This window comes from Dromaius novaehollandiae, chromosome 1 (genome assembly GCF_036370855.1).
Source record: "Dromaius novaehollandiae isolate bDroNov1 chromosome 1, bDroNov1.hap1, whole genome shotgun sequence".
NCBI lineage: Eukaryota > Metazoa > Chordata > Aves > Casuariiformes > Dromaiidae > Dromaius > Dromaius novaehollandiae.
Window position 1 is genome coordinate 187,096,285 of NC_088098.1, and position 20,856 is coordinate 187,117,140.

The following is a 20,856-nucleotide window of genomic DNA, read 5'->3' on the forward strand; positions in this document are numbered from 1 at the left end:
AGAGTTGTTTTACTGACTAGAGTGACTAGAGTAGCTATCAGTTTCTTTAAAAGAGATTTTTTTTTTTTAACTGACAGAAAACGTACCCTAGTATAATTTTATTTATTTCCTGACTTTTCTATTTGGCGAAGAATGAGAAGAGTGTAAAGAAGAGACTGGGTGATCAGCCCTTCTTTTTTTTTTATGCTATGTCATCAACAAATAACTGCTCTTTTATGAGCTGGGCTAAGTTGGTAATATCATTTAGTGTAATTGTAGATACAGAAAATACAAAGGTTCCAATAACTCCAGTCCAATTTGTGCTCTCGAAAAGGATTAAATTGCCCAAACTAAAGCAATTATAAATTAATGTGGAGATTCTCAAACTGTGGTCTGTGGTTGCCACGGCAATCTACTGAAGACTGTACTGATTAATATTGAAACAAACAAACAGGCAAATGGTTCTTTAAAAAAAATTAAATTACTGGTGTTTATTTTAAAGAGTGATATTTGTGGGCTGTCTTGTGTCAAAGGTTACATTACTGGTTATCATGGCTTTTTTTTTCCTTTTTTCGCTTGACTGGCCTTAATGTATGAATACATTAGAAAATTCTCTGGCACTTAGTAAACATTCCTCTAAAAACAGGGCAATAATAAAAAGCTTAAAGCATTGCAAAATGGCCTGAAAACCAACAGGCTGGGATTTGAGGGGATCTGAATAGGACAGTGAGTTTCAGAGTGCAGAAAGTCCAAAGTCAGCTGGCCCCTCTACTGAAAAACCTAGAGGTGTCAGCTTAAGTTGTGAAATGCCAGCAGGATGAAGAAGGTCTTTGAGATAACTGCGAGATTTTACAAAAATGTGAAGTGGCAGTGTTAAAACTGGCTATATGAATTTCACACTGAAGGTCACCAGAAACCGTTACAAATGAAGATGTGCATAGGCAAAATACAATCCAAGATGAGAAAAGCCAAGATCATTTTAAGGACCTTAAAAATAAGATTTTATAATCTCTGGCTTAAAAGGGATAGTGTTGGTTTTAGCTGCACATCCACCCGTGCAGTGTAAGCCAGCAGCATGTCGGGGGGCTGTGGTGGCTGGGACAGCTTACAGCCACCTCCAGCAACTCTACGTGCATAAAATCGCGATCTGCATAGTTAGCTGTCTATCGCAGGAGCGAACAGAAAACATATCAGCACCCCCATTCCTTTGTCATTTGGTAAGAAACAAAACAGTACACAGATTTTTAGACTAACTGTGTGTCTAACACTTTGGGTTTGTTGGGTGTATCTCAGCCTTTTGATTTTTCAAGAGCTCCAATTTTAGGGCACTGCTGTAGAATATCACTTGCTAACTTAGCTGTAGGTGTGACTGCTGCAGGTCTGTAGTGACCTGCCCCAAATCACCCTCGCAGAGAGGTTAGGGGCTTTTTCTTGGTGACCCTTGGAGCATCTCTTGTTCCCGGACATGTCTCTTGGTGCCCTGGAAGGACTGTGCCCGTGGCCAGCGCGCAAGCTCACGGGTCCGGGACTTGGGCGTTCCCCCCTTAGCACCAGCTCCACTGTTAAACCAGTTCTTCTTTAATATGTATCGTTGTCTGGGGATTTAAAATCTGTCATGTGTTCATTTAAAATGTAAGCAGAGAATAATTATTGCACAACTAATCAGGTAGCATGTTAGAAGTTAGTGCAATTCAACTGTATAAAGAAATGTATTATTGCTGTCTGTCAGGTTATTTCATTGCCGTTTTTATTAGCAAAGTAAACGTGATTTGGCAGATCTTGTGGCATCAGGTTATAAGTAAGACCTATGGTAATCGCCTGTCTTCATAATTTGAAATTTTGTTTCCTTTCAGATATACTTGAAAGAAATTTTAAGAGAAATAGGCATCTACAACGTTAAGGGGACCCACAAAAACACATGGGAGCTGAAGCCAGAATACAGACATTATCAAGGAGAAGATAAGAGCGATTAACAGAACTGTTTATGAAGCAAAAGAGAACCATAGATTAGAGTGATTGCACTGAGGAAATTGTTGTGGGTTTACAGACAGGACTGAGCACAGCTCAATTCTACAAGATTAAATTTAAATTAAAACAACTGATACTTTGTAATTTTCCTTAGCTTCATTTTTTTCAGAGGAATATTTCTTGTAAGTTTCTATAAGTGTTTGTCTTTGGACAAAAAATATTTGTAGAATAAACAGCTATTAGATTTATCTTTATTAAAGATCTTTTGAGTTCCGATTTTACTTTTTTATTAATAGCTTTGTGGTTTCTCTAAGCCTTGATAACTTTGAAGGAAAACATGTCCTAGAGGAAGCCATAACCTCGTGTTTTTGCATTCCAGTAGTACCAAGTTTATACGCTTGCTCCTGCTGTGACCTTTAAGGGCTCAATCTGGAAGGCTGCAAAGATGCACAGTCCTGTGTGCAGTGCTTGGGAGTTACGGAGATTATGCTCCTTTGCGGATCAGGCTTTAGGAAAAATAGCCACAGCCATGGTGCTCATCGCAGTCTTCCGACTTCATGGGAACAAATGAACACAGAAAAAAAGAAACCCGAAAGCAAAGGCTGTTCCACACATAGGTCAGTGTGGAAGAGTCTCTTCCACATGATTACTGAGGAAAAAAATGAATTGTCTGCATATTAGGTACATCAAGGAACAGATTTATCTTTTGTCTGTTTTTTAAAATGTTACCAATGTTTTATGTTTAAGCATATCAATAAAAGCGGTATTTTAATTTGTACTAAGTAATGATTTATGTTATTGACTGAAAATATGTTATGATTTAGATAGTGTAAGTGTGAAACTCTTTTTAAAACTTTGTTTTTATCCCTGGCTTTGCCATTGGGTTTCCATGTGTTTTGAGGAAGATTGCTTAATGTATCCATGTCTCTGTTTCCCCATTTTTGAAATGCACATTGCAAGGATCATGTATTCAGCATCCTTGGGAGGGAGGCGGGGAGAAGTGAGGAGATGCAATGGGATGACTTCATTATTTTTCTTAAACTTTTGGCCAAAAAATGAGCAAAGAAAACAGAGTGAAGAAAGCCCCATTACTCCAGTAAACCTGTAAACAAAATAGTGAGATTTGATAGCCTGACTGTCACGTTCTCTCATGTCCCTCAGATGTGTGCATCACTTACATACACAGTAATAAAATAATCGGTGTATTTTCAAAGCAAACATTCCCTTACTGGTACACTTTGAAGCAATAAAAGCATTGGAGGGGAACTGAATGCCTTAGGAGGCTGGTAAAACAACTCTGACCCCTTTGTGCATAAATCACACATTTTCATTTTGCTCGGCTTGGTTTTGTGGAATGGCTCGTGTAAGTATCTGTGTACCCATGTGTTTCCGGCTGGTTCTCAACTTTCTGAGACGTGAGCTGTCAAGTCCATAGTAGATGGACTACTGAGTCTTTTCGAAAAGCAGACCATGTGCCGTGGATCTGCGCGCGCTTTCATAAATATTGCCATTTACTCCTGTCTCCTCAGATTCTGCTAGCAGTATCCAGCTTGTAACTGCTGTGGGAGATATTTGAGGATGCTGAAAGGAGCCCAGGAAGTCGGCGTCCTTCTTTAGCTACAGTACGTTATGTGCTCCCCAGCCACAGCCAGCGCCTGCATGTGTTGCTGTCCTTCCCGTGCTGGTCGAGCCCTCCAGAGACGTGTTCACGAGCAGTGTAGGCTGAGAACTCTTCCTTTTAGCGCCTTGGGCTCCCCTGCTGTGTCAGTACCATGTCTGAGCAGCTAAGATGCCTAGAAATTCTGGATTGGAGTCTCCCTTGTGTTGCTCCTCAGGTGGCCAGATAAAACTGTGCAGGGGAATGCTGTGCAATTCTGCTTTAGCAATGCCGTAGTTCACGGTGACGAGTAAAAATGACCGTGCCATTTCAGAGGGAAAAAGAATTACCTTTAGTGAGCTTAAAGCTAGCAGGCTTAACCTAGAAGGAAAGTTTTTTGGATATGCTTTTTGTTTTTATATGAGTTCATTGCTTCACAACTTGTCTTCAGTTGAGAGGGGCATAATTAGTCAAAATATCATGAAATGCCATAAATACATAAGTAAAAATAGGTGTTTCATTGACCTGCAGAGTGCTTTTGGACAGAGTAAATAGGCTTTCCTTAATATTAAGGAAATATTAAGGAAAGAGTATAGAGTACATTGGGTTTTATTTTACAGCAAATTAATTTTTATGGGCATCATTAAAAATATGGAGGGTGCTAGAAGTAAACTAGCAATGGAGTTTTCAAGCAACAAGGAACAGAAAGATTGAGGAAAGTCAAGGTACTTTATTTTGCTTGCAGGCTTCTGTGCAAGTAACACTGCCGGTTTTCAAGATAAAATGAGAAGCAGGACAATGAGGAAACTCCATTTCAAAAAACAACTATGAAACATTAGGCCAGCATGAACTAGAAGACGACATCCAGTGCACAGTCTGGAAGCCAGACAGCTCATTAAACACTTTTTCCTGCTTCCAGCATGATTTTGAAGGCTTTCTAGCTTGTTAGTGTGCAACTGGAATTTTAGTCCCAAGAGAGGCACAAAATCTACATGACTCAAGAGCGGAGCACAAGCAGCTCGCGGAGGTGCTGACCTACATGATGGAAGTCTCTCCCTTGTATTGCCCGGACCCAGGCTGTGCTGATGGCACTTCATCACCAGCCTGCAGCCAAGCCGCAGTGTCTTGCAGCACGTTGCCCAAGAGACAGAAGAAGCGGCGTGGATGCAGTGCTTTTGGCCCCGAATTCTCCCTTCTGCTATAACTCGAGGTACTGGGAAGCTGGCCCAACTTCAGGCTAGGCTGTGATAAATATGTAGCATTCAGAGCAACTTCATTTGGATCCAGCACGTAATAACCAGCAAAAATCTAGTTCTGCTCCGCTTGTTCTGCAAGGGGACCTCCCACAAGGGCTATTAACAGGATTGCCATCTGCTGAGAGAGAGGATGAGGAGGCTTGTAGGCGTTCATTTCTGATTCCTCAGCCTCCGCAATTTGATTGATTTAAAGTATGAACTCATAGCAGTGATGAAGACTGATTCCCTGCTGGTCTTCCCATGTGCTGCTGCTGTCTCTGCTCGCTGCCCAGCTCTTTGCTAGCGCAGATGTTCTTTAATATTAGCGGTCAAAACACTGGTCCGCGAGCAGGTCCCATAGGTGCTAGGAGAAGTCGTTTCGGTGTGCTAAATGCCATTAAACGAAATTAAAAGTGCATCTACTCTCTGATGTTACTTCTCCCTATCGGGCAGTTCGTTCAGTCGTCAGAAACGTTATGCGCGGTGACTGCGAGCGACGTGCGGTAGCAGAGGGGAGCGAGGGGAGCTCTTCGCCATGGCGTGGTGCACAGTGGGGTATCACCGGGGAGTCCCGTGGATCGGGATGGTGTCGCAGGCACGGGGACTGCATGCGCAGAAACGTGCCCTAGGTATCACCAAGATAGCAGCAGCCGCGCTCCACCGCGCAGCCTGGGAGCGGGCAGGTGTTGGAAAGCTCGAGCCGCTGTTTCAATGCTGGCGTTAGCTCAGCAAGCAACCTCTCCCCAGGGGAATGGGGCTAATTGTATTAGACGGCTTTAATACAGGAATTTGCTGCTGATGAAGGGTTTTGCACCAAAATAGCTTTGTCGTCGTAAATGCCCAGTCTGTACAGGTGAGGGCATGAGCTGGTGTAAGGTGACAGTGATACGGCTACGCCAGTACAGAAATCCCTAACGCCGGTGGGCTGGAAGCAGCTGGAAAGAGAAGCGCCTGGAGACGGCTGCTGCTAAGTGGGAAGGGGGTGGGTGGATCTGAGCCTGAAAAAGCCTAAACGTCCTCCACAAGCTGCTGCCAGTGCTGCTTCGCTCCTTTCCCTTCCCTTACAGACCTGGTGGACCCGCGGGTCTGCACATGAGCCTTTCTCTGCTGTCGCCTCCCAGGCAGCGGCGGGTGACTGTTAGCAGCGGGCCGGGAGCAAGTCCCGCGTCTGCGAGAACCGCACAGCCGACACCGAGGTTTGTCGCGGAAAGGCGAGCGTGGTCGCTCGGGGCAGGAGCCGCGCTCACGCCACGGTGGCCCCAGCGGCAGGCGCTCCCTGCCGGGCTCCGAGCCAGCCACGGCGCATCTTCCCCAGCCGCCTGGAGCTGGCTCCAGCCCAACGCGCCTCTCGCGTGTCTCCGTTGTGACCCCCGCTCGCACATCCCTTCGCTGAGATGGCGTTTTCATTACTCACTGTATTAATTAACTCCTAACGAACCATTTTGCTCACCGGTGCATTCATGGAGCTGAGCATTTCCCCAGACTCACCTGGAGGATTGCTCTGCCCTCGCTTGGGTGCAACCCACCACATTTCTCACTCCCGTGGCCTAACAGCACCTCCAGGGCAGGCCTGGCTTTCGTGAGAAGATGCTGTTATTAGCTGATGTCCATCCCACTCGGACAAGGGTTGAACTGGTCAGAAGAGGGGGGACCCTACCCCCCCACGCTCACCATCCACTTTCCACTGCAGCTTCTCCCAGCGCTCGCTGGCTCCAGATGTGCAGCTGGGGAGGCAAAGCAGAGTTCATGGGCCAGGTCAACCTTGGTCTTCTTTGAGCTCCTCAGTGCCTGCCCTCATCTACTGGGGTGCTGGGACTGAGTTCTGTCCATCTCTCTGGTGGGAATTGTTTTATTTATATCAAAAACTTCGCATGAGGAGGTCCTGATTCCAGCTCTTGGAAGAAAGATTGACCGTACTAACTACCAGGCCATGGGGTCAGCCTTTCTCCAGGGGTGCTGATTTTCACATGAAGATGATGAACTCCAGCAGGAAACCTTGAACACGGCCCTCCCCAGAAGGCCTCGGCTGCCGATGCTCCAGCACCCGGTGCAGCAGTGGTGTCCGAGGGCTCAGACCTCTTGTCTGGCTCAAGTGGGTCAAAGATTTCCACCTCCATCTCTTACCACAGTGTGGGTTATGGCTCTGCTGGGGAGAGGGGAAGGTCTCCTTATCCAAGCGCTTGTTAACTAAGAATCTCAAAAATGTTTGAGTTCATCCCATTTTCAAGCAGGGAATTTGTATGTTCCTTAGGATGGGAAAGACCAGACACCCGTAAGACACAAGGGTAGATGAACACAGGTGATATTCAGAATCATTTCAACTAACCACACTTGGCTCTCGCATGATGAGCAAGCTAAACACCCTCAGCTGAACTTGGAGCCACCCTGCTCTCCATCCCAGTTCAGCAAACCCTAGCACAAGCTTGGTGCTGATCATACTGGTCCTAAAAGCCAAAATACATCCTGTGGGTGAGCCCAGCCTGCTGAGAGAGGAGATGTCTGATTCTGACCATGTCGGATAGGGACCTGCAGCTGCTTCTGCTTTTGCAGCTGGCGTGTTTGCAATCGGAGGCAAATAAATAGGAGCGAGGGGAAATTGCAATATTTGGCTTTCGGTCACAAAGGGAAGTGAACCGCCATTTCTTTCCACCCGCAACCCATTACGAAGGTTTCACCTCTGAAGCCGAAGCGCATTCTTCAGAGTGGGACTTGAACAGGGAAGCGGGCAACCCAGGGCACGAGGGAGGCAGCGGTGAGCGGTGTTTGCCTGCTGCGGTCGAGTAGCGCAGAACCAGGCGATGCCTTGAGGCGAGGGGCTCCCCGTGCGTCACCGCCATCGCGTGGGTGGTTCAGACACAAAACCGGGCAAGGAGGCCTCGAGACTGCTTTACCAGGGCAATGCGGGGAACGTAGCGATCTGCTGCCCTTGCAACTTTACCGATGCTTTCAGCAGCTGCAAGGCAATGAGATAACCCAGTACGAAGGAGTAGGCAGGGGCAAAGAGCTGATTTGAAGTGACAAAAGAAGCAAGGGAGAATCCTCCCTCCAAGCCAGCTGGGCCTCCGCCAGGTCGCTGCTAGGCAACATCTCTCGGAGCAGCTGATAAAATGAGCTGAATGGGAGCAGCGGGGCTGCGCTGAACATCCGCAGCAGCAGGGGACGAGGACAGAGGCCCCGCGAGCCGAGCGCTGGGCAGGTGGCTCCACCGGTGGCCTTTGGGGCACCAACCAGCCCAGGCCGCTGCAATGCAGGCAACGGCGTTGAAGACCTAGCGCAGGTGAAATGGGGACCTGGCGGAGATCTCCTGCCTGGAGATGCAGTTGATTTCCATGAGGGAAGGAAAAAGCTGAGACTGGGTGTGTTAAAATGTCTCATGACGCTGTGATGATTTTTGCTCCCAGCCTGTCCGGGGACGCTGCAGTTCACTGGGATTTCTTTACCGCAGGGCAGACGAACGCCACAGGCGGCATCCCGCAACCCATCCCAAGCCAGTGGGAGAGATGGTTATGCAATCAAAGTGAGAAACAGTAAATAATTTCAGAGGCCTTGTGCTTGGTTTGAGTTTTTAGCCTAAGACCTGGGCGATGCATTCCTGACCTGCACAATATCCATATCTGTGTGGGAATTGTGCTTAAAAAAAAAGGGGGGGGGGGCTGTTTTAAAATCTGGTCCCTTTTGCTTCAAAGGGGAGGAAAGCAGGTAGCAGAGAGAAGCCCAAAGCCTTGCTCTGCTCAGAGCTGGTCGCCCAGCAGCACGTTTTTGGGGTGTTACTGCTGCTTCCCAGGCAGCTGGCGACAGCGCCGCCATGTCCGGCTGCTGGCCCCGTTCCCGACCTGCAAAGCCAGCCATGCCTTGGGCTTCACACCTCTAATTTAAGGTCCTTTTTTTTTTTTTTTTTTTTTTTCCCTAGAGGGGCTCATGTAAACCCAAGTATGGATTCCCAGGAGCCTTGTCCCACGTCCCAGCTGAGAATAGCCCTGGGAAGGGGCTATTTGTGGCTGCAGGCAGGAGGGTGGCGGGGGCTCTCCAGGCCCCTCCAAACAGCATCGGAGATCTCCTCCTCCGTGTCTTTCCCAAAACTACATAGCCTGCAATACCCCTCTGTGCTCAGATGCCATCTCTCTGATGCGAGTAGGCGAGAAATGGGGCGAAACCCCTTTTCCTGGGGTCTTCCTGGGTGACGCCACTGCAGGTGCTGCCCGGAGACACCCGCAGCCAGCCTGGCTTGCCCAGGGGAGCAGATTTGCAGGAGGTCTGTCGAGGGCAAAGCAAGAGAAAATGAAATCACTGGAGCAGGAACCACTATTCAGCAGGTTTCCGCTCCCGGCAATGGATTTTGGGGCGTTTTATGGCAAAGATGTCCAGGCTTGGCTAGTTCTTTTTTTCCTTCCTACTGCGACATTTGTCTCCGAGCTAAATGAACGCAGGGTTGAAGTGCCGCTCTCCTGCTGCGGGCTCACGGCAACGTGGAGATTTATTTGCTGACTGGTGCAGGATTAAACATCCCGGTTTACAATTGCAGACACATCCCAGGGGAACTGGCTGCAGAGCCAAAGTGCACAGGGAGGCTGATGGGAGCAGAGGGAGTCCTCTCACCTGCTCTAAAAGTGATCAATAGCAATGCAAGAAAGCTGAGGAGTCTTGATGCAGACGATGTTATTGCTTTTTAAAAAATGCAACCTCCCTAGATAGCTAGCATTAAAAACACTGCCAGAACGGCAACGAGCCAGCCTGACACAACTCAACTATCAGTGACTTACTAAGGGGAGCGGAGCAAGTTGTGGCTTTTTTATGTTTCCTCCCCTTTAAAAAAAAAAAATCAAATTTTCCTTCTCTGGCAACAACCATGTCCTAGGCTTATAAGTCCTGCCTGAGTCATGTGGAAAAAAATAAAATAAAATAAAATAATCCCCTACACTCGAGCTCACGCAGCTGGGTACCTACGGGGGCTGATGGGGGCATCGGGCTTTTGTGGCCCCATCAGCTTTTCTCAACAGGACGCCAAATGCTCCCTGCGTTACAGAAACAGCTGCGAGCTGGGGCATTTGCTCCTCAAAATGGGCCGGCAGAGGAGCAAGAAACAGCTGCTGCGGCTTGCGGATTTTAAGAGCACGTCCACTGCCCTGCGGGAGATGGGATTTCTCACTAGCACTTGGCTTTTAGCCTGCCGAACCACCCAGCACCAACTGCTGCGGGCTAGAGGGGAGAGCTTTGCAAGGGTGAAAACAGGTGGATTTGTGGAGGGCCAAGCCGTGGGGAGGAAGACCAGCCGGAGTGGCAAAACCTCTCAGAGGAAGACAGCCGGGAAGGAGGCAGTGGGGAGGTAAGGCCACACAGGACCTGCGCCCACCAAAGTTGTTTCGTCCTATGGCCCCGACACATCACATGCATAAGCACGAAAAGTACGAAACAAAAGAGGGAGGACTTATTTTTTCCCTTTCCTTCTTTTTTCCCTTACCAACAAGCCCTCCCTCTGCTGCAACCAGCCGGCTCTCGCATGACCGAGGGCAAGAGGGGCACGAGCGCTCTTCCAACCCCGCCAGCGCGCAGGGCCTGAAACTGAGCTGTGGCAACCAGAGGGGATTTTCACCGAGCCACTTTACCCGCTCCTTGAGGCTCAGGACAAAAGCTACTTGAATCCTTCCCCAGCACCAGAGCCCTTCTAGCCGCAGAAAACATCTGCCCAGGAATGTGAGATACGGGCCCAACCAGCACATGTTTTAAAATAAGACACGGGCATGTTTTTAAGCTGTCCTTCAGTTTGGCCTATATTTAAGCAACACCGCCGTGATTTGTTATGACTGAGGATTTTTATCAGTTCGGTAGCTCCAAAGCTGCGGTGCTACGCTAGTGTAAACTCTTCGCTTACCGAATCATTTGAGCCTCTTAGCCCCAGAAATAGCTGCATGATCTGAAGAAAAGAGAGCTGCACTGCAGAGGAGAGTGAAGAGGCAGAGGAAGGACTGGGACACCTGGCTGTACATGCTGCTTGCTAACCCAGCTAGCATCACGCACAGTTTGTAAGTGCGTTTATTGACAACTGACCTCCCACTTAAAAGCCTGCAGCGACTCTTCTATTTAACACCAGGAACAGCAGCCTGGTTTTCCTTCGCCTTCCATTAAGGGGCAGAGCAGCTAAGCGAGACCATTGCCTTGGTGCTGGCAGAGCGTTTCCCATGATAAAGAAGCATTTAACCTCTCCTCCCTCGAGACTTGTGGCCTTGGCACCACAGAACAGCACGACTTGCCCTTTTCCCCCAGAGATCGCAGCCAGCCTCGCATTTTGGCAAGCATGGTGCAGCCAACAGGAAAACCACTTCTCTCTCAGCCTGCTGGAGAGACACACGCTTTCCCACAACAGGCTCTAACCAAAACAGGGTATCATAGCTAAAAGACTTTCATCAGATGCTCTGCCACACAGCAGAGCGTATAAGATTCATAAGATCTTTTAACCTGCTCCTTAGGCATGTTTATATATCAATTAAATATTCCAATGAGACTGAAGTGCAAACAGATAAGCTGGCACACAGGTTCCCGTAAGCCATTTAACCCAGTAGGAAGGCTGCATTCAACATGCTATAAAGCGCCTGCTTCTCAAAGCAGCCCCTGCTCCATTTGCATGCAGCTGCCACGCTCATTTTCTCCAGGCTCATGCCTCAAGCCTTGCCTAAGTCTTGTAGCCCCAGTGTAACTAGCCAAGCAGCCAGGTAAGGGGGAGGGAAGCTGCTTTCAGTCCCACTTCCCAGCTCTGCAGTTTTAAGCACTTCGATTCGGTGGCAATGGGAGCCAGCAGTATTAGCTGCAGGACACGTGGCACCACACAGCTAACTCGGGGGCCACACAGCTACACAAACACTGCTCTGCCCACACTGACTTACTCTGGCGAGAAGCGAGTCTCACAAACTGAGTGAGTGCTTACTCTCGCCATCCTTTAAAGCTACCAGTTTCTAACTGAGGTGCAATGGGAGAGGTAGAGTAACATCCTTATCACCTGGCTTGGTTAAACCAACCCTCTGCAAGGGGACTGAGAACTGGCTCACAGTGAATTTATCCGGACGTTGAGCATGCCTCCCCACTGCCTTTCAGCTGCATCTGGACAGGAGGAGGCTTTCATCCGCGTTGCACAGAAGGTTACACCAAAATACTATCATGGCCGGAAGTACAGCTGACTCAAGACCCTTTCTTGTGAAAGCTAAAAGAAATACATATGTAAATTAAGTTCTCACAAAACTAAAGGAGGGTGTGTTTAAAACAGATGGTAACCTCAGAGATAACTGTTCTGAGCACACTCCGCTCCCACCTCCACAGACAGTATCTCACTCCTCCCAGCCTGCTGCCTCCAGTCTATCTTACCCCTGCAGCAACCTACCTCTACCTCAACCCTCTGGCAGGGGCAGAAGTCTGACACAGGCCAGACAAGATGCTACAAATCCACTCAAGGTCAAGGCTTGAGGCCTCATAGACCAACAGCTAATGAGTGGGTCATGCCCTCCCATTTTAGAGAGCTACAGCTCCTATAGCACTACCACTGTCATAGGAAATAATAGTTCATGACTTCCAGTCTAGTGCAATGCCCCTTAAATAAGCCCAGTTTTGCTCTGGGCAGGCAGGCAGAATCTTACTGTCAAGTATCACAGCACCATAAGCCCTCCTTTTCCTAATCTGGGCTACAGGAAAGCATTTGTATTCCTTTATTCAATCCAGGCTGCCACAAGACCAGACAGGTAGAAAGCGCAAGGAACCCATTACTGTTGCATCTCTGTAAGAACCAGGAAAGCAATGGACATTTGCTCCAGGTCTGTCAAACAGATGCATTTCTGAGTGGGGAACACAGCAGGAAGGGCAAGTTATCCAGACATGCCCTTTCTATAGAAGTAATAATCCTAGGAGAGCTCTATGCTCTTCAGCCATTTCTCTCCCTGAAAACGAAGGAAAGAAACTCAAAATCCCATTAACTTGAATGAGGCCTATTTAATCCGCTCTTAAATACCTGCCAAATACAAAGGAACTAGTACCACAGCCAGGCTAAGTGGTATAAGTGGTGGAAAACCTAGTAATTCCCCCCACCATGTTCCCACTACCTGTGCTCAGAGGCAGAGAGTGCTGGCGCTGGACTCTTGCTCCAAAATTAGGGTAGGATGATTGATGAAGCCATACTATGAGGACAGACTCAAATATCCTTGTATGATAAAGAAGCTCAGCCAGCACTCAGCTTGAATAGCACATACTCCATTTTGGTTTTTTTATTAATTTTGGTATCTCTTCCAGAGAGAGAAGTCTCTGTACAATCGTGAGAGATGAAGAAGGTCCACTTCATTATGATGACATTTCTTGGAGCTTTGCCTTATTCACCTCAGCCTGCTCTTGCACTCCAATGCCACAGGTAGAAACTGCGTGAAGTCTATCTGAAGACAGTCAAGTTGTAGTGACCTAGGACCAGGCTATACTATTGACAGTATCAGATCCTTGGATAAAGATCTTGCTGCAACCTGTCCTGTAAAGTCACCTTAAGAAACACACTAGACCAAGAGGCATCACCTAAAATGGGTTTAAATGAGTTTTATTTTAGACAACCTACATGACAGATGCTTGGTTTTGTTTTCTTTTTAAAACAATGCCTCCACTCCAAATCAGGGTCAAAATAAGTGAATAAAGCTCAAGATGACATCAGTCCAGTTGTTAGACATTGCTGAGTCCTGGTGTTGTGCTGATGAAGAAGAAACAGCAGCCAGCTATGAAGACAGGTGATCCAAAAATCATACTGTTTGATTCGTTACTGTAACAAGAGTAGCAACTGTTAGTTGGAGATCAGGACAATCACTGTGAGCTTCTGTAACTTACTTGTGTGTTCCCTAATTCAATCTGAGCTGCCACACAGTCAGGCAGGCAGAAAGCACAAGGAAGTTATTTTTGCATCTCAGTGCAAACCAGAGAGCAACAAGAAAATTGCTCATGGTCTATCAGGGGATGCTGAGCACTTTTATGACCATGCAGAACAACTAACATCAGCCTTTGATCAAGCCAGACAGAATGCTCATCCACATCCCTCTTGCTTGACACACCAAGTTTCAGATTTCCTCTTGAAGATAAGAGCATGTCCTAAACAAGTATTAAAGCTTATAACATATGTGCTGCCTCTTACAAGAGTTGTATCAAGAAGCTGCAACAGTTTTTTCCACCAGAATGACCTGCTGCTAATCTTTTAACTCATCCAAAAGTAAATGTGTTTATCTTAATTACACATCCAAAAGGTCTGCCCAAGTATGAGATGCACACAAGCTTCTGCTCAGAGGAAATGCTTCCAGGTTACTGCCTGTTCTAGGGACCATGACAGACATCCCACTTAAGTCAGGCTGCAGGAGCTGGTATGCCTATTTTTGCCAATAAAATTATGTTCCTCTAGTGGCTTATTGTGTCAAACTAGAAGTTGGTTCATCTTTAGATGACTTGCATACCAAAAAGCTTATAAGAGGCTTTACAGATAAATTTAGCTGGCTATAAACAGGCTTCATAAGTCTGCAATAACTGGGCAAGGCAGGATTGGTGATCCCACACTGCTAGTCACCAGTGAATCATACAGCTCTCAAAATACAGTAAAGTATTCAAGATCTGAATAGCATTTCATTGTAACCACATTCAAATCCAGAATAATTAAGAGAAAGCAGACAAGAGCTGCTGGAGCTCAGACAGTTGGAGCTTCCAGATAGTGATATGTGACTGAGTACTTAACCTTATTCTGTGTTCTCAAATTTAGGGCAATATTTAAACAGACAGTTCTTGCATAACAAAATAAGGCCATCAGATTAAGTGAAAGAGGATGGAACACCATCACTTAAGGTGCTCCATAATTAACCTACACAAGAGGAATCCAAAGTAGAAGTGCTCCATTTCAGAGGACACTGTAATTGGTAATGGTTTTAAGCTGTTAGTTTAGAGACACACATCTCACCAAGGCAGCTCTTTCTACATTTCTTCGCTATGAACACATTATAAATCACTGCAGTGAAAATATGTCCCCCTTTAATATGATTCTGTAGTACAGAAGAGAAGTTTCAGCCACTTTGCATAATATACAGCAGCAATTAGGCTGTACTCACATAAACTTTGAGTTTTTAAACTGATAGCTACTTTAAAATTTAAACAGGAACATAGTATAACAAGTGATGAGTTGAAAAAGCTAACCACGTGGTTAAGCACATTCCTTTGATTTAGGTCAGTACTTACACATTTCTCTATTTCTAAGCCATCCTTAAAGAAGATCATATATGGGGTCACACCATCCTCACGGAAATCCAGGAGAGCCACCATACCATCTGGATTCATGTTCTCACCTACAAAGAACTTCAAAGAAATGCATTACTGAGACATTCGATGAGCTATTACAGGAGACAGTGCCCATCATACACAGAGGCTACTACATCTCCCAGTTCAGTTTAAGAGTCTCCCTGACCAGCTGCAGGGATTTTGCCTTCTGCAACTTGTAGCCTCAAGTCTACTTCAGCACCAAGTAACATGACCACATTGCTGTAAGCAGCAGCAAAGACAGAGCCATGGCCTAAGTGATCTGCCTGTCAAGTCTTTGTAACTCCACATTTCCTAAATGCTGATAAACTACAAAGCAGTGTTGAAAGCTAACTGCAGATTCACAAGCCTCTAAGCCATTCAGTATTTCTCCCTCCCTATCTCTCAGTGCTCTGATACTCTAAGAGAAGGGTACATTAGATTTCCTTACAACAGGAGCCCTCAGAAGTCAACAAACTAGCTCAGCAACTAATCCAATTTCAGCTTGTATCACTGCAATACTGCTCTAAGTGAACATAAGTTTCTTTACCTGGTAGTTTTTGAAGTTAGCAAGGATGTGTTTGATTTGTTCTGCAGCCCCTGTCATGAAAGGCTTTACTCTCTCTGGCTTATGTTCCTCAAGTCTGGCTTTGATTCTAGGAGAAGAAAAAGATTTTTTTTTTCTTTGAAAACATCTAGCCTGTTAACTTCACTGCGCAGCATCATTTCATACCAGAAATAAAGTCACTAGCAGAGAAACTGTTCAGTTTGGCTATGCTTCCCTCGTCCTCTAAGAGCCACCAAAATTTTAACTTTGCCTTGCTAGAGAGTTAGCAGATCAGGCTCTGCCACTTGCATCAGGCTCATTTTACGTTTAGGTTAGTGCTAGACAGATGTTAACAAGTCATTTCCACAGCAGCAAGAGTACTGATCATCAACGTCACAAAGAAGGTATCTTCACCTCACTCTAAATGAAAGGTGAGCACTAGAAGTTCTGCTTTGAGTTAGCCAAAAGAGTCACTCATACACATTACCCCAGCCATTTAAAGCAACAAGTTAGGCAAGTTTCTGGAAACTTTTCTTGCCACCCTATCCCTCTCCATGTGAGGATCTGACATCAAGGAATGAGAAAGACAACAGGCAGGTTACAAATAATATCCAAAGCACATGAGCAAGTCCTGTACTGTAATTCAGCCAAGATAAACTTAGATATCTCAATATCAGTTCTTTACTGCTCCAGTTTTGCCAAGTATTAAGACATTCCTGAAGTTCACAGCCAGTTTGGCACTTGCCTCACAACTAACAGCATTGGTGAACTTTACTCCTAGTAGATGTTGTTAAAATCTTGACTGTCTAAAAGTTTTGCAACCTGGTTTAAAGGAAAAGCAAAAAAAAACCTACTGGTACTTACGCTTTCATGTAGTCCTTGATGTACTTCTTGTAGGACTCTTTTGTAAAGCTGGTTTCCTGCAGGTGGTGGTTTATTACTATATCAACACCAGTTATGACCGTAGCTTCTGTTCCATCTCCCTCAGGACCTTCAGCAGAGGCATTGCCACCAATTAGAGAGTCATCAATTTGACCCTCTGTCCTGGTGACCATCTAGATTCAGAGACATCAAAAAACTTAAAGGCTCTGCCCAGAATCTTCCCGCGACTGCTCCTACGCCGCTACGGCCTGGCAGCGGGGCGCCAAGTCAGAGCCACAGCAGAGCCCGGCCGCAGCCCCCGGCGCCCCCGGCCGCGCCCCGCCGCCCGCCCCGCCCGGCCCAGCCCGCCGCCGACCGCTCACCTTCCCCTCCACTTCCAGGCACAGGCCGTTCGCCACCTCCCGGATCTTGTAGATGTCCGAGAACATCTCGTCCTCTGCGGGGACAACACAGCCGGCCGCCGTGTCAGACAACGCCCGCCCACGGCCCCGCGCCCCGCTCCGCGCTCGGGTCTTCCGGCCGCCAGTGCCCCGCTCCGTGCCCCGGCGCTCCGCTCCAGGTGCTCCCCCTCCCCCCGCGCCGCGGCTCCCTGCATTCCCACCCCCCCCCCGCCCGCGGCAGCCCCCACTGCACATGCGCGGCTCCGCCAGGCCCGGCAGCCGGGCCCAGGCCCCGGCGAGCTGCCTTTCCCTCCCCCCGCGCCCCCGTTCCGCCCCTCTCCCGCCGCCAAACCGCGCCCCCGCCCTTACGGCTGATGCAGTCCCGGTAGATGATCATGGCGGCGGCGTTGGGCGGCGGGAGCGGCGGCGGCGGCGCTGATCTCTGCGCAGCGACCCGAGAGCGGGCGGGAGCGAGGCGGAAAGGGCCGAGTCAGCGCCTCGCGGAGCTCATATAGCGGGCACGTCCCCGCCGCGTCATCAGCCGCGGCGCGCCTCCGCGAGCCCGACGCTGTGACGTCGCGCGCACGCACATCCTCCTCGCGGCGGGCGGGCGCGCGGCGCGGCGTAGCGCCCCGCGCGCGTGGCCGCCGCGGCCGTTGGGCGGGGGGCGCCGGCTATGCCGGAGGGCGGCGGGGGGAGTGGAGCAAGCGAAGCCGTCGGGGTTGCCCCCGTCAGCGCTGCCGCTGCATGGGGCCGGGCACCTTCCGAGGGGGAGTCCGCGGGAGCGGGGTGCACAGGGCTTGCCGGAAGGGCGTCGCGGAGTTGCAGGGAAACTCGTTTTATTTTCCGTCCTGGCGCTGAGGAAGACTCCCCGCATCCCCCCTCCCGGTGCTGTCACGCACAGGCAGCTGGAGAATAAAGGAATTCCCTTTCAGAGCAGCCAGCTTATTTTAAGTGCCAACCCTACAATTACACCATTAGAGTCGTTTAAGTAGCCAGCACCTTTTGGCAGATGGGAGGTTTGCTGCTAGCATAAATCACTTCCCTGCACATGTAAACAGAACCATCCCTACAGGATACTTGTGTCTGTATGCTGGGGAGAGAGAGGAAATTGCAAGTAGTCCTATAAAGAACCCAGCAAATCGTCAAAATGCACCATTTGTTTTGCATAAATATGTAAGCAACCAACATAAACACTGCAAAAGACAGCTTCAGCACTTCAGGACAAACCCTGTTGATGCAATGTCTAAAGCCAGGCATAGAGAGGTGAAGACGGTTCATCAGTGTGGTAGGGCTCCCTGTGCTTTGACTCGCAGACCTGTGCAGCAGCAGTAGCCTTTTTCCTCTTGCTGTTCTTTCATTCATCTCAGTGTGAATCTCATTCCTACCCTTGATGCGAGTTTGCTGTTCGAGGAGAAATGCTTTGAGCCTTTCCCAGACGTTTTTAGGAAGTGCTGGTCTGTATCTCCCACAGCAGCCGAGGGTGTTCTCATGCCACCGTGTCATCAGCTGTGTTCATGCTCTTAACAGCCTGATAATGTATGAACCGGCTGTCCTGACCCCGTTTCCCGTTGTTGCCTTCTCACCTGCGGAGTATCTCCCCATGATCTCCATCATCTGTAATGAGTGTTGCAATGCTGGTGTGCTCCCCCTCTCCTGATGAGCCAGGACACACAATAGCTCCTGATATCCTGTAGTTATGGGCATTACATGTATTCATCATGTGGAGACTTGTGCCTCCTCCAGGCAAATTGTATCTTTTAACGGACAAAGCTGTGAGACTCCTCCTTTATTGCTCTTCAGATAAAATGAGTAGCGTATGCTCAGAGGCACCGTTTCTATGCCTGCTGAAGGACTGATTTGGGCAGGAAAGAAAATCAGGTACATTTCTCTTATATTTCCAGTGATCAGGGAGAGGCCCAGCAATCGGGGGCTGAGATGAAAGCAGAGGAGAGTAAAGAAAATAATATCCTAGGTAACTTTTTTTTCCCTTTCCACATATCTTTCTACAACAGCCTGTTACAGTTGGGAATAAATATAGTCCTCCCTTGAACCCTGATTCCTGGGGAAGATTGATAAAATACCTTCAAGAGACATTGTGGGACCCGAAATGCATAATGAATGCTAAGAATCATGGAGGGGATAGTGATATTGGAACACAGGATACAATTCCCTGTCCCTCACCCTCCCACAGGCAGTAAATTACTCATTGCTGTCTCTGTATATGCCAGAGGAACTAGTGTTTTATCTCCTTCTCCCCTGCGATCCCTTCCTTTGCTCTATAGATAACAATGGCCTTTTTTTCTCAGACTGTCTAGCTGGTTACATAATCTAATTGTATTTATTAGCATAGTTCTCTATGAGGTTTCACTTTTAAGACTGTTTCTGCCCAAAAGTATATCTTTTTTTCCCAGTATCAGCTGGCCTGATAAAAGATGTTCTCTCCTCTTACAAGCCTTGCCACCATGGGTTGAGTGAGAGGGGAATATTTGGCCTCTTCTCTGCAGTGTAATATGCAGCTAAAAACATCCTGTTCATAGATTTTCTTCATTTAGTTTTATTTTGAAGAGGTGTTCTAGAAAAATGAATATTTCTGGTAATATTGAAACTTCTTAAAAATTCAGTGCTTGACTCCATTTACTGGGATCAGGGCAGAAACCCTTAGCCACAACTGGTAAGGTAGATGGCCCTTTGAGTTGCTTTGCCTTTTGGTCTTTTCTGTATTTAGAGTTGCAGCTGTAAAATGGGAGATATTATTTTAAAATATGTTAATTAAATAGGTCAAAACTCCTGTCTGACCACTAACTTGATTTGGAGTTAAGCTAAATCAATATCAAGTTTAAAAAGCTTTAAATGAAATTAAGAATGTTGACATGAGATGTTTTTGCATCCCTTTAACTGAGTTGCTTTTAAAGCTGATTTAAACTCAGACAACTCTGAATAAATCCCAGGACTAATCTTGGATATATTTTAATTGGTGTAGGCTTTGCAAGAAGCAGTTCCCTGAGGTACTGTTGCTGAGAATTTCCTGGGATGCTATATTAACAGATAACTATATGGCATGTACAGATACCTTGTGATGGCATAGATTAGAAAATGCATTAAAAATTTTTTTTCCCCAGAAAACAGCATAATTTGAAGAAAAATGTAGTGCTCTACAACTGTTTTTTGTGCAGGTAGCTCCTTCAAGCATATCTTGCACTGAGTCAGGGCTAATACATTCCAACGTGGTTCTTTGAAAAGGTGGTTCCTCTGCAGCAGAGGGCATTTTAGATGCCAGTTGACATTTAAATGTTTTGACAGGTTTTCTTGACAGCACACCTCATCCTTGGAGACTTGTGAATCCCCATGGACTGATGGAAGTCATCTGTTTTTCTAGTTGGAGGTTTTAATATCGTTTCAGCAGCACTTTCTAGGCATGAGTCTGCGGATTCTCACAAGCCTTTCTCAGGAAGATGCATCTCAGCTAGTCATGGATTATCGCAGTGTTATTCACTTCTGTCAAATATAAGTATCTAGATATGAGTGTGCTCAACTAATTATTTGTGCCTTGGACTAAAATGGCAGAGGACAGCTGGTAGTTTGCCATTCTTTCACTAAGTAAACAGTATGTTTTCTGCCCATCATTGCAACTCCCATTAAACTGTATGAGAAGGGAGGAGATCCTGCCTACAGCTGAGTGTCCTGTCAGGTCCAGCATGTGGAAATGGCTGAGACGTGAGGAAGGAGGAAGAGAAACGAGGCTGGGCAGTGAGGTAAGGCACAGGTGCGGTGTCTTCCCCTAACCTTCAAGGAGACTTTGAAAGTCACGTAGTAATAAAAATATTTTACATCATTTTTTGGATGCAGGGGAGAGGCAGCCTTCCTGTGGTCGTTCATGTTGGACATGGGTCAGCAGTGATAAGGTGGTCTCAGCTCCCCAGGAACTAGGACTTCCCGGCACCTTTTTAGGTCAGCTGATCTGTATGGGCTCTCGTGCCTTGCCTT

The 20,856-nt window shown here is 47.4% G+C and overlaps 2 protein-coding genes and 2 non-coding genes across 5 annotated transcripts in view; 1 reads left to right on the forward strand and 3 right to left on the reverse strand.

Annotated features, from left to right (window-relative positions):
• Positions 1–2,729, forward strand: part of GTF2F2 (general transcription factor IIF subunit 2) — a 92,540-nt gene extending 89,811 nt beyond the window's left edge. For both annotated transcript variants that reach the window (XM_026108415.2, XM_026108416.2), the window contains one exon: positions 1,833–2,729. In XM_026108415.2, the coding sequence (XP_025964200.1) occupies positions 1,833–1,952 (120 nt within the window). In that variant the 3' untranslated portion in view covers positions 1,953–2,729. The remainder of the gene's footprint in view (positions 1–1,832) is intronic.
• Positions 2,730–12,458: 9,729 nt separating this feature from the next.
• LOC112988206 (small nucleolar RNA SNORA31) lies at positions 12,459–12,594 on the reverse strand. Its single transcript, XR_003260476.1, has one exon. It is a non-coding gene; the product is annotated as a small nucleolar RNA SNORA31 (small nucleolar RNA).
• A 729-nt stretch (positions 12,595–13,323) lies between these two features.
• TPT1 (tumor protein, translationally-controlled 1) lies at positions 13,324–17,394 on the reverse strand. Its single transcript, XM_026108418.2, has 6 exons — positions 17,239–17,394; positions 16,852–16,925; positions 16,472–16,662; positions 15,611–15,716; positions 15,004–15,120; positions 13,324–13,555 (listed from the first exon to the last, which is right to left on the reverse strand). The coding sequence occupies exons 1-6, from the start codon at positions 17,264–17,266 to the stop codon at positions 13,553–13,555; spliced, it is 519 nt and encodes a 172-aa protein (XP_025964203.1). The 5' UTR covers positions 17,267–17,394; the 3' UTR covers positions 13,324–13,552.
• On the reverse strand, positions 13,621–13,752 carry LOC112988205 (small nucleolar RNA SNORA31). Its single transcript, XR_003260475.1, has one exon. It is a non-coding gene; the product is annotated as a small nucleolar RNA SNORA31 (small nucleolar RNA).
• Positions 17,395–20,856: the final 3,462 nt, after the last annotated feature.